Source organism: Lonchura striata, chromosome 2 (genome assembly GCF_050655825.1).
Source record: "Lonchura striata isolate lonStrDom1 chromosome 2, ASM5065582v1, whole genome shotgun sequence".
NCBI classification, from domain to species: domain Eukaryota; kingdom Metazoa; phylum Chordata; class Aves; order Passeriformes; family Estrildidae; genus Lonchura; species Lonchura striata.
The window spans coordinates 65,561,012-65,574,641 of NC_140704.1; the positions used below are offsets into that span (position 1 = coordinate 65,561,012).

Consider the following 13,630-nt stretch of genomic DNA (forward strand, 5'->3'; position numbering starts at 1 on the left):
TCAGGATTTTTGTTAGCTCCTTGTAAGGTTAGAGAAAAAACACAACAATCACCACATTGCTGCTCTGCTACTGCGCACAGTGAAAACCTCTCTCAGATATCCTTTCACTTCGGAGCTTGTTTAAGTTGTACATTGAAAATATTCCAGAAGCCAGCATGGTGCTGCCTTTAAGTCTTTTTGTACATCAAAATGTTCCTCTAACTAGCCTAGATTTGTGATCTACTTAAGAAAGTTCACATCTGCATTTGAAAACTCAAGTTTTAAAATACTGCTCCTATTTGCACATTATTCCCAAGGCACAACTCTGTCATGGCAAGCACTGTTTTACACATTATACCAATTTTCACTGAGTCCTCTTGACTCGATGTTCATTTCCACAACATATCATCTATAACTCTCCACCTGACCTTTTCCTCTTCGCTCTGTCATGAGTTTGCACCTGTTTCTCAGAATGTTCTCTTGGATGTTTTCCCACTACTTCAACCTCTGCATGTTCCTAGCTAAGCTTAATCTATTTCTGTTTTAAGTTTTCTGTTCCTTACTTCTCTATTGCTAACAGCTCCTTTACTGGACAAGAATTATACTGTATTTTATATAAGCAGAATACTAATGAAACTGACGTTTCTCTCTCCACCCTTAGGCTGTTTAAATCTAGGTGGACTGTGTTTGGTCAGTTATTCCACGAAGTTCTATCTGCACTCATAAAATACTGATAGATACCTGCCATTTCTTACTTTAGTCAACAGAAATATTTAATAGCATATGGTCTTTTTTTTTTTCAGTTCATTAAAAAAAATAGAAGGTAACCTTATTCTTTTCTTGCATATTCTTCCATCCATTTACTAAAACAACTTTTAAACTGAATATAATTGCATCCATTTTTATATGCACTATCCAAACCTTCCTTGAAATTTTAAATAGGATTTAGCTCATCCAGAAAATAAGCAAAAAGAACTGTTTCTTCTCTAAAATACTGCATATCTTCCCTCAATTACTTTTTTATTGCTAATAATATTTACAAGACATCTGTGTTTGAGATGAAATGTTTCTTTTATGCTTTAAAAATAAGAAAGACATAATTTGTCTTATTTATGGTAACTTTTACAAATTCCAAATTCTGTGTGATAGCACAGAAGAATTACACTTTTGGGAAGGGAAAGCAAATTGACTCTGGTAAATTAAATCCTAAGAGACTTCTGAATTGCTTTCCATTATGAATAACTTTAAATAACTAAATTAAACAATTTTATCTGGTTTTCATCAGAGGAAAGCAGGGCTTCATATACTAGTATTGATATACAGCAGATGTTAATATACAACGAAAGACTAGTATTACATGTCTTAATGGAAGCTGAAAAGCAATACAGTTGAGCAAACACTAAAGTCGCAGGAAACTTATTGAAATAATAATTCAATATGTATGTTCTGCCTTACCTTCTTTGGAGTCCCTAGGACTTGGCAAATTTTAAAGATTTCATCTACTTCACTTGTGCCTGGGAAAAGAGGTCTGAGTGTGTATAACTCAGCCATTATGCTACCAACTGCCCAAATATCAATAGGTGAGCTATAGACAGAAGATCTCAGCAAAACTTCAGGAGCACGGTACCTGTGAAGATAGAAGGAAATAATAAATAAGTTAAAATGGTCATAGGAGGATAATTAATTAAGCTAATGTATTAAATTCTTGATATACTTACCACCTGGTAGAAACATAATCTGTGTAAGGTGGCTGAGATCTTAGTTCTCTAGCCAACCCAAAATCTGCGATTTTCACAAGTTCTGGTCCACTACAGAGAAGGTTTTCAGGCTTCATATCCCTATGAAAAAATCCTGAAGACGACCGAACAGAAAATAATTGCAAATTATTACAGAATCACTTCTTAAGCAGCAATTTCTAATCAGACTAATCCAATATTTACTTTGGGATGTTTTGGAATAAGTAGTGGTTTTCAGTCTTTTTTATTTTCTTTTTTTTTTTTAATTCAATGTAAAATAATTGGAACCCTCCCCCAACAAATGCACACATTTTCCCTCCAGTGATTATTACACCAAGTGTTCTTAAATTAACAAATGCAAACTGTCGTTAGCACACTAAGGAAAATTAACTGGCTGGCAGCAAAATCAAATAAAAAAACAGTTTCAGAAGGAAATCTTCTGCAAAAACTACAACTGCTCTGTCAGTTTTGGATCATGGAAAATTGAGCATCTGACACACAATTGATTCATAAAATTGCTTGAATGATTTTTAGCTAGTTATTTATCATTGTAACAATTTGGAGATACAGACGTATAAAGGATATCCAAATCCTGCCCAGAAATGCTAATATTAGTAATGCAGGCACATAAAGCTTCTTCAATGCTTGCTATTGGCTTGAGGATTTCTATACTTGGGCAGTGGTTAAGTCACTAAGCCAATTAATTTTGCTGTTTAATTGGAACACACAATTTGTTATGTTATCCATAATTTGATTGAAATCCCCTTGCTAGAATAAAGCACTGATTTTCTGCATGCATAAATTGAAAGTGACTGTAAGAAATTGGCTGAAATTATTACAGTGAAATGTAAATGTTCAAATTTATCATACCTGGTTTTCCCTTATACACTTATGGTCAAATCAAGATATAAATATTGTAACTTAAAATTGAAAGTTTTTATTAAAATCTAATTTTATAATGTATTTTACAGAGAAATGAGGTACGAAAGGAGGATGCTAACAATCAGAGAACAGTATATATAAATAAAATGTCAATTTCTAATCATTAACAATACTGAATAAAACTAATTATTAATTTAATTCACCAACAGGCCTCTTCAGGGTACACTGGAAGCAAATCAAACCTTGCTAGGAACACTGATTCTAATTTTATTTTCAGCTAACATTTTATTGTCTTTGGAAAGTTTTAAAGATACCAATGTGATATGAAGAACAACTACAAAATAAAAATGTTGAGCATGAGAGTAAATTACTATCTTTTTAAATGCAAAGGACTTTGATACCAGTATTTCTGAAAATAGTTCAAAGACAGGTATTAAACATGAACATTAGGAGTTTTGCAAACACTGTGAAAATTTTTATTGTTGTGAGCACACCTCACCTCTTATTTAGACTGTGCCTGTAATTCCTAGAAACACCCCACTTACTAAAATACTTAAATCCAGGTTGTATTTGACACTGTTTGAATTTCTCAGTGAACAAGTTATTTTAGTATTTTGCTATATGTAGAGTATCATGTTATAGTATCTCAACACAAAAGTATTGATGTATTAATGCTTCTCAATTAGATCTTTTTGAGGATGCAGAAGTGATTAGTACAGCAAAGAATACAAGTTTCTCTAGTTTGTTTATTCATCTGCTAACTAAAGTAGGAAAAAACTACTGTACAGGTTATGAACAACATCCAGTGCTTACCAAGAGAAAAAGGAACTTCAGGCAAAGTTTAAAACTGCACCACACTTGAACCAGGTAACCATGATTTTATCAGAGATGATTAATAGCCCTTGCTAGGTTATTTTATTCATGTTATTTCTGTGCATGATCTTATTTTCTAAAAAAAGTGCTACACAGTTAAACTCTAGTAGGAAACCTACCATGTTTGTGGATGAAAGCCAGTCCTTGCAATATCTGATACATCATGTTTCTGATGACTGACTCAGGAAAAAACTTGTTTCTGTGAAGAAACAGGGTAAAGACTTACATGATTAAGAAAAATAATGCGTCTTCAGAACATATGTGTTTCTTTATTTTGCCTAACACATCATGAACACATGAAAACAAACCCATCAAGTCAAAGTAAGGGAGATGCAACTCTCATGTCAAAATTCTATTGGGCCTGAATCGCAAGCACTTTAAGTGCAGCAACAGAACTTCTGTGCTGAGATTGCTCATGGTCTTATCTCACTGTAGAAGCTGGCTGGCCAGCAGTGTGCCTGACCAGGTGAATGTGGAATGCACAGTGCTGTAGCAAGGCAGAGATGGCACTCGTGGGTGCATTACCCAGTGGTGCCCTTAAGGGAGTCCTGATAAGAGCAATTCTGCTCAGCTGCAGAGTAACATTATGCTCATATCACCAGCAGCTACTTCAGGATGTCAAAGGGTTTGGCACATTAGGAAATACAAGCACATGACAAAGTCTGAAGGAAACTCACACCAAAGGCAAAGCAATTAATCAAAATAAAATGTTACTGAAAAGGCAGGTCCTACTCCAAAGACCACCTTGCAGGCCTTGCTATGTACTGCTTGTCCAAGATTGCAACATCAGAGTTAGTCTACATTAGGCCATTCTTACAAAGATGCATGCACATACCATTCCCACCTTAAATCAAACCCATACGCAAAAGTAGCATGAACACTGTTCACCCAATTCTTCATACATTAAAATGAAGGCTAATGAAGTAAAAAAAAAAAAAAAAACAAACCCCACAACTATTTGGAATTTCTCTCATGGCTCTATACAAAGGTATGCAAACTCTCCTGTTAACAAGTGATCAAACTTATTTCCAAAAGCATTACAATATACAGTGTTGTAACAGAGCAATGCAGAACTCTACCCTCAGATAAGCTGGTGCAGCAATCCTGCTCACATCAATGGGGCTACAGAAATCCCAGTGTTCTTCAAAGCAGTATAAGAATCATTAAATAAAGCATGATAGCACTCTACTTTTCTGTGAAAAAAGGCATACCTATCCTTCATTAGCTGATAGAGATTTTCCTTCATGTACTCAAATACAAAGTAAAGGTGGTCATTTTCTCGTATGACTTCCTTCAATTTTATTACATTGGCATGGTTTAGCTTCTTCAGAGACTGCAACAGAGCAAAATACAGCTTCAGATACCCCACAGACTTTGATTCCTTACCAGAACAAAATTTTTAACATGTAAGTTTCTAGCACAACATATTCATATCATAACATATGATACCCCATTATTTATCTTGTAATCTGTTTTAAAGAACAATCTAGAAATTTGAATAAATTTCAAACTAAAAGCAACAACTGTATTAATAGTAGCTTAAACCTATTTCTAGGGATTACCTCAGAGCTGGAGCAAAGATTAGCACAAAAACCTAATTCCCTACAACAAAACACTAATCGGAAGCTGTAAGAGCTCTTGCTCACTGAACTGAGTAAGAAAACTTGCATTCTTTTTTTTTTTTTTCCCTTCCTTTTAGCATGAAACTTTCATGAAGAAGGATTCTCTTAGAGATATTCATTTTAGACATACTGATTTGTGTGAAATCTCCAATAAGTTAAATCAAAAACCCTTTAGTAGGGAGTTTTGTATATACAGAAAAATTAGACATCAAAACATGGAATTATTCAGAATTTATGACGAGGTTTTAAAGTGTTATTCTATCATTTGGCTAGCCAGTGACAGAAAACTCCCAGTGCTTTCTACAGATGCCTCAAATACAAGATATACAGAATGGATACACAGCTAGAAATCTGGAAGTGAAATGAAAGAGGAGGATGGTAAAACACAGAAATACACACATATTAAATCAATTTCTTCTCCTTTCTCAAAGGAGAAAGGAGGCTTGGCTATGAGATACGGCCACTGCTTGAGAATAGTGAGATATTCCACAAATCAGCAAGACCTCTAAGAGTGCCAGCACCCCATAGTTTTGTGAAAACTGTCAGCATTTAAGGAGTTCACAGAGTTTGGCCTCGCTTGGACACAGTAGCTGCCCTTTTCCTTCATGCAAGCCTAACTTATAAGTGCAAGCACTTATTTTTGAATGTGGAATGGTCACCATTTTACCTTGACTTCTCTCAAATTCATACATTCATCCCATGAATAGAACTTCCTTTTCATTCTGAAATAAAGTCCAAGATAAAGTATTTTCAGTGAACAGTACAGATTTTTTTTAGAATTAGAAAACCTAAATATTTCTAAGAATAGCATTATCTATATTTTCAACTCAATTTAAAACATTCTAGCACACTCATCAGCAATATAATTATAAACAAAGACAATGCTGAGAAATGCTTAATATTTCCCGTGATTAACCATCAAGCACTGAAACATATCTTTAGAAGAGTACAGCCAGAGACCATGTTACTCCATAGTAAAAGGGACATGAAATCTCTTTGTATCATTTGAATTGTGCTTTTAATAATAAAGTAAGCAACAATGACACTGTACATACAACACAGAAAATCACATCTTTATGCATAAGTTGCATATTCTAGGAAAACAAAAAAAATTAAATTTTTGAAATCTGCAAAGTATCTGGACTGCTTTCTATTATAATTAAGCATCTTACTTGATTGGTCATTTAAAAAATCTGTTCCAAGACATTAATTTAGGAAAAAAAAAGGTTTCATGTTTTTCAAGCAACATCATAGCCTCTAAACTAATTGTTATACATAGCAGTGTAACACGTTTATTTGTAAGTCCTGCATAAATCCAAATGTGGACATTTGGTGGTGCTCAGATCTTGGGGTGAAGTTGTGAATGTCATTGCTGTGTTTTGTAAAGTTTTAGCACCTAAAGTGAAGAGACTTAAACCCATAATTTTCATTTAAAATAAACTGTAGCCTCTCAAGTCCCAAGCTTAAAAATCACACAACAGAATTCCAAATCCTGAAATGACAAAATGAACCACTTCCCACAAAATGTTGTTCCTTTTGCTAAAAAGAACTAAAATAATTGGAGATTCTTTCTTTAGCTTAGAATAATATTAACTTCAGAAATAGTACCAGCAAGATATGGTGAAACATGAAATTCTCACAAATTCTTCAAGACAAAGTCAGTCTATTATATTACAATTATCTTACTGCAGTAGATCCATAAATGAGAGAAAAAAGTCTGAGCAAGTTACAATTTCGGATATTTCAATTTACACTTTATATCCTGCTCGCAATTCTCTAGGAATACAAGGGGAATTCCCCCATGCCTTGAGTAGAATTTTTCTTGTTTCGTAATCATCTTTTAAGGCAAATATGACAATACTCTTGATTACACGGAACACTATTAGAGCCAGGGAGACAGCCTTTATTTACCTGACCAGATTGTTACTGTTGTTTATCACTGTAGCAACACATTAAAATTAATGCAGTACTTATAAAGATTTGGGGGGGCTGGAATGGAATTTCAAATCTACCTGTTAAGATCGTTATTCCTGCAATTCATATAAATAAAATCCCTAACTAATCCTGTTCACTTCTGCATCTCCTTTGGTGCTGGCCTAACAACATTTTTAGAAGGAAGCATGTTCAAACTGAACAAAAGCAGCATGCAATTTTACAAGCCAACATAAATCAGTACATTAAACTGATGTGTCTCTCTGTTGATCTGTTACCAGAAATCTGACCCACAATCACTTTGTTAAACATCTTAATTAAAAAAAAAAAAAAGTTAATTTCCTTTTAAAAGGTGACTTTTTTTAATTCTACACAAATGGAAGACAACAATAAAGTCAAAAGTGAAAATCTAAGATTTTGTAAGCACCTTTACTGCATTGAGATGCTACATACCTTTTGATAGCCACAAGTTCTCCTGACTCATTGCTCTTTCCCATCAACACGCTGCCATAGGTGCCATCACCCAGTTGTTTCATAATTGTGTAACGATTCATTTTTTTACGACTCGGACAGCCAAAAGCTTATGAAATGCTAAATGTCTTCTGTTTTATTAAAGGGTTCTGTGCTCTTTGATTTTCTTAAGAAAAATCTTTTTCCAGACTATTTTATGTTGGTAAATGTTTCTCATAACTGAGCAGGATATTCAAGGCTCTCTTCCAAACTATAGCTGCTTTGAGATCCAGTTATGAAGAATGGGAGACAGAAGAACATAGTCATTCTCACAGATCCCTAAAAAAAAACAACAACAACAACAAAAAAAGACTAGGTAGTTCTACAGTATTTCAGTAAAGAGACACTCTAATATTTGTATCAAACAATACTTGTATCAAACTTGTATAATATTTGTATCAAACAATAACACCCTCCAGAACCACACGTGCTTTTTAAATGCATGTAAACATAATTAGCACCTTTAAATTTTTCAAACCACAGAAGAAGGTGCCTACTGCATAATTATGGCTGGAGTAAGCAGAAACTGGAGAGTCAAGGTTACTGTCATAATTCCCTAGAACCAGCAAAGCATTTTTAAAGCTGGTGTATTCTGATAGAAGCCCTTACTCTGAATTTGTAGATAGCAGCAGCTTCCTGAACTATTACAAAGGCACGGTTGAAGTTCTGGAAAACATAAGGACAGAAATTTTGAACAGGGTACCACAGCAAACTTAGGGTCTGAATACTGTGTTTTGGAAAGGTAATGCAAGCAGGCTTCCTGTGCTTAAAAGTTAGTGAGGAAGGGAGGTGGAGCAGCAAGATAACCACTGCATTCTTCACCCACATAGACATGTTATAAATGGGTGTCTTGCTCTGAAGCTCACACAATTCCTAGGCATGGTGATGGCTGAACAGTTAAGTTTATTTTTCAGCTTTACAAGGCCTACAGAGAGAAGCATAGAGCTTACATGCACTGTTATAGAAGACTAAATATAAACTATCATTTAGAAATGAATCCATGTTGAACAATATTGAATCACCATATCTGAATCCATGCAAACATTAATTTAAATCCCAATCCAAGTTTGAATCTGAACCCCAGCTTCCATTACACACAATACTATCTGTCCCCAGTGCTCCAGATGAAGGTCAGTTGCCTGATGTTAAACACTTATATAAACTCACAAGAATCACTCAGTTATTTATGCAGGACTAGGAAAAACAAACCACCTCTCATTGTACCATTTACTCACTGTAACTCAAATCCTAATACACAAACTGAATGTTAACTGAATATTAGCATACAAAAACTCAAGAACAATATATATACAAAATAAAATTCAAAACAATGAAAACACACCATCAGTCTACCTTTATAGGAGATTGAGAACTTAGCAGGCAACTCTCTAGTCCTTATCCTTATGCCAAAATTAGCTACAGTCTGGTCTGTTCAAACAGATTAAGAAACTCTGATTCAGCTGATAACAAGACTCAGGCTTGAGATTTATAGGCTTGGCAAAATAACAATAATATTGGCCTCTCAAGGAGTGTGAAATATACATTCTCAAGCAGACTAGCCTGCTGGGTAAAGGAAAGAGCTGCCTGGACAATAGACCAATGTTTCTAAGCTCTTCTTAGTTGAAATGCTGCTTCCTCTAAGTTGTAACACAGAGTGTTATTCCCTGTTGCTTCTGTTGGCAGGAAAGAATCTCACATCACCTGTGTCAAGATACCAGTGGCCTAGTGGACATCTCCATTTATAATCTTTGCACCGGGCAACCTTCATTTTGTTAGGCAATAATTTTTTTTCTACACCCATCTACACTTCCCCTCCCCTAAAGCCACAGCTATAGTGAAATAAGATTCTGGTTAATAGCATATTCTGAAACTAAGATGAAAATCAGATTTAACAAAAAGTAACACAGACGTCTCAAATTATGATGAAATTTTAAATTGCACTTTCATATATTTAAGCAAATTGTTTTTCTCAGAGTTTAGTTTCATATCTTATTCCCCAGAATGCCTGCATGCACTCTAGTCTTTAATACCATCAATAATGCCTTTTTCCAACAAGGCTATTTGTTCACTCTGGTAATAAACAGATGATCAAGTGTACTTATTCCAAGCTAAGAGACATTCTGCATACACATCTTGCAAGTTGTCAATGGTTAGCTCTATGTATATATTAAAAAAACAAACCAAGACAAAAACCTTGAGGGTATTCTTATACCCATTTTAAAACACAGCATCACATCTAAAGTGTCAACAATGATAAACTGTGTATACATTTTCTGTATAGGTGTACACAGGCATATCATATGAAGTGAAATGTAACAAGTTTTGTGTGCTTGTGTTTCTGTTTCAGCTAATTGTGCATTGTTTAAGGTATGGGGTTTTTTTTTGAGGGGATTCAGCAATATCTGCTACAGATGGCCCTAGCTTGAACTCCTAGTTACATTAAGAAGTTGGAGATTTTGCATGCATTTCATGCTCAAGTTTTTGCTCTCTAACAAAGTGTACAAAAAACAACATGAGAAAAACTTGTATTTGCAATAAACAGAACAAGATCTAGACACAACCTCAAGTTTTGACCCTTAAATCCTCTAATTTTGGTGCCTAAATCCTATCAGCTTTCCAAGTAATTTTCATTGGACTATATATTAATCACATGCTTTTACAATTACTCCTTCTGTCCAATTCTAGTATTTTGGCATGTGCAATCAAAACAACCTCACATAAAGTGCTCCTTCCTTCCAGAAATTCTATGTAATACAATACATCACAGACCAAATTATTCATTTTGTCTATTCTGTAATATATTTTATCGTCTTACTCCTTTTCTGCTGTATACTTTAATTTTTAGGGTATGAAAACACCTGATCAAGTAAAGTACAGAAAAGTCAGTGCATTCCTTCAATTATCAAGTGGAAGTGTCAAATCCACTCCATAGAAATGCACAAAACAAGGTGTGAAAACCACATACCCTGATAACAATATCTGTGTACCATCACACCTACCCCACACTGACATGTTTTGGAATTACAGAACATGATGATTAGAACATAAATGCTCCAGAGAGTCACATTTCACTACAACAGACTTCTGCATACTTTGTAATTTTCACCACTCATATGCAGCTCAGGTGTGCAATTTTTTCCTCAGTGGTCTATCTGTATTTTCTTTTTCAAATCTGCAGTCAAATTTTGTCTTTTGTACCAACCTGAAGAAAAACAAGGGCCTAATCTAGCTTTTCTGGTTAAAACATGCCTTTGGAGTGACCTTTTCCATACCAATATGATAATATCATACTAATATGATATTATTTCCTTAGTGATGTAAAGCTCTAAAATGTAAAATTGTCATAACAGGTACCAAACAGACAAGAGAAATCCTAGTCTAAACAACAGCTTGTTGTTACTCTTAATGACATACTGCACATAATCTCTTTACACACGATTAAGGAAAGATTAAAGCCAGGGACAAATAGAGGACGAAACAAAATAGCTTGACAGAATCTTTAATTTGTGTAAATTAAGTGAACCTGAACAAGTACTAGAGAATCAAAACAAATCATCACTTTTACTGTATTACTGGTGTCTTAAGCACTAGCAGCAATTTTACATTATTTCAGATATCTGAATTACATTTCAAAATGTAATGAATAGCAACAAATCACCTACATTTCTTATATACAAATACTAGGCTTTACCAAAAGTTCTACATTTGCATCCTAAACACACTACTCTCAAATAATTAGAAACTAGGATATATGACCCAATAAGACCTCCCTTTGCAGAGAAGCAAAACACCAACAACCAAGTTTTACCAACCTGTTTACAGTACCTGATGAAATCACCAAAACTGCGTGGCACAGTACTGTTCTCAATGATCAGAACTGCCGTATTGCACAGCACAGAATGTATGCTGATGCTGATTTTAAAAGTTAAAAAAAAACCCAAAAACAAAGCCAAACCACAAAACAACAAACAAATTTTGCTACAAGAATCTTCTTGGAAGTGCATGCATATTACTAAAGCTGCCAGTAATCAGGTCCCATGACAGGTGGATCCAGTTCTTGAGATTGACCTCAAATCCATTACTCTAATCAAATACCAGCAGTTATTTAAAAGCATGACACAGCTTCAAGAAAGAAGTCAGTAACACTGACAATAAATACTGGTGCTTTGAAACAGACTGCCTTAATTTTTTTAAACTCCTTTTAAAAATCTAATATATTGTTCCACTTGTGTGTATCAGGCATTTAGGATGGGGCATATCAACTTAAGAACTCCAGTACGCCCTAAGTATTTTTGCCTATTTTGTTCCAAACTAGCTTTGGTTTCAAACCAAAATTATTCCCACCAACTTTTTCAGCAGATTACCACTAAGCCAGCGATGCTACCACTTCCTACCCACATGAAAACCCTTCCCACAACACAGTACAGCAAGTTTCAGGATAATAGTGGTTTCAGTGCTGCTGGAACTTCAAGTCTCCGGTTTTGGGCAGTGTCCAGAAGGAACATGAACCACTCAACTTTCTGCATCTGCACTACTTAAGTTTCAATAAAAAACAGAATTGTTATGGTTGGAAGGGTCCTCTGGAGATCATCTAACCCAAAGCCCCTGACAAGGCAGGATAACCTAGAGCCGGTGACACAGGAACACGTCCAGGAGGGTTTGGAATGTCTGCAGAGAGGGAGACCCCACAATCTCCCTGGGCAGCCTGTTCAGTGCTCTGCCACCCTCAATGTAAAGAAGTTCTTCCTCATGTTGAGGTGGAACTTCCTGTGTTTCAATTTATGGCCATTGCTCCTCATCCTGTTGCTGGGCACCACTGAAAAGACTCTGGCACTATCCTCTTGGCACCTGTCTGTGAGATAGTTTTACCCACTAATGAGAACCCCTCTCAGTTTTAAGAATGGAAACAAATGCTTGTTTCCACTTCATTTCCACCTGGTGACATTCAGTCGCCTCCCAAGTGCGCTCAAGTACCTTCCTTAGCACTCGCAGCGCCAAGGACAGCACGGCGCTCCCGCCGCTCGCTGCGAAACTCGGCACCGCCCGGCCCGCCGGTTTCACCCCTGTACTCCTAAATAAAGCTGCACCTGCTCCCATTCACCGCGGACCTCTCCGGCCGCCGAGGCCCGGCTCTATCGCACCGCAGCCAAAGCAGGCAGGGTTCCTGTCCCCGCAGGCTCCGCACCCAGCGGCGCTGCCGCCCCAGAGCCCAGCACGGCCGCGGGCAGCTCCCACACACAGCGCGCCGCCCGCCCGAGCCACGCCGGGGCCGGCAGCAGCGCTCCCCTTCAGAACCGCTCCAGCCCGAACCAGCACCTCCTCCCTGCCGGGGGGACCCCAGACAGGCCTGGCCCAGCCCCGAGCTCGGCCCGAGGGGGACTCGCCGCCGTCCCCGCCGCCCCTCACTCACCGCGGCGCTGCGGGCGCAGCCAGCCCGACGCCGCCGCGCCCCCGGCCCGCCCGCCGCCTCCTCGGCCGGGCCGCGCTGCCCCGTCACCGGGGCGACAGGCGCGGGCCCGGGCTGGGGCGGGCCCGGGCTGGGGCAGGCCCCCGCCGGCACCGCCCCGGCACCGCCCCGGCACCGCCCCGGCGCCGCCCCGGCACCGCCCCGGCACCGCCCCGGCACCGCCCCGGCACCGCCCGCCGGCCGCGGGCACGGCCGCCCGGGTGTCCCCCGGGAGCGCAGGAGCCGGGAGCGGCCGGGGAGCAGCTCTGAGGGGAGCGCCCCGTTGGAAAGGGAGTTGTGCGCAGCGGAGCTGAGCCTGATGACAGGGGCCACGTCACAAGTTCGCTGGAGGTGGCCCCATGATCGTCTTCAGACAGTCCTTATTATAATTACTGCTAATAGTAATTATATATTGAATGTGTATTTGGTGCTCTGGTGAGACCCCCCCACCTGCAGTGCTGCATCCAGCTCTGGGGTCCCCAGCGCAGGAAGGACATGGACCTGCTGGAAGGAGTCCAAAGCTGGATGCTCTGTGATGCTCAGAGCGCTGGAGCCCCTCTCCTATGAAACCAGGCTGTAAGAGTGGAAGCTGTTCAGCTTGGAGAAGAGAAGGCTCTAGGCTGACCTTAGGACCATCCAGGACCTAATGG

At 38.2% G+C, this 13,630-nt stretch overlaps 1 protein-coding gene across 2 annotated transcripts in view; it reads right to left on the minus strand.

Moving 5' to 3' along the window:
• The window catches only part of MAK (male germ cell associated kinase), a 29,293-nt gene extending 16,227 nt beyond the window's left edge, over positions 1-13,066 (minus strand). For both annotated transcript variants that reach the window (XM_085571480.1, XM_021534463.3), the window contains exons 1-7: positions 12,945-13,066; positions 7,478-7,813; positions 5,760-5,814; positions 4,682-4,803; positions 3,590-3,669; positions 1,698-1,830; positions 1,435-1,606 (exon numbers count right to left, since the gene is read on the minus strand). In XM_085571480.1, coding sequence (XP_085427606.1) covers positions 1,435-1,606; positions 1,698-1,830; positions 3,590-3,669; positions 4,682-4,803; positions 5,760-5,814; positions 7,478-7,578 — 663 coding nt within the window. In that variant the 5' untranslated portion in view covers positions 7,579-7,813; positions 12,945-13,066. The remainder of the gene's footprint in view (positions 1-1,434; positions 1,607-1,697; positions 1,831-3,589; positions 3,670-4,681; positions 4,804-5,759; positions 5,815-7,477; positions 7,814-12,944) is intronic.
• Between the last annotated feature and the right edge of the window lie 564 nt (positions 13,067-13,630).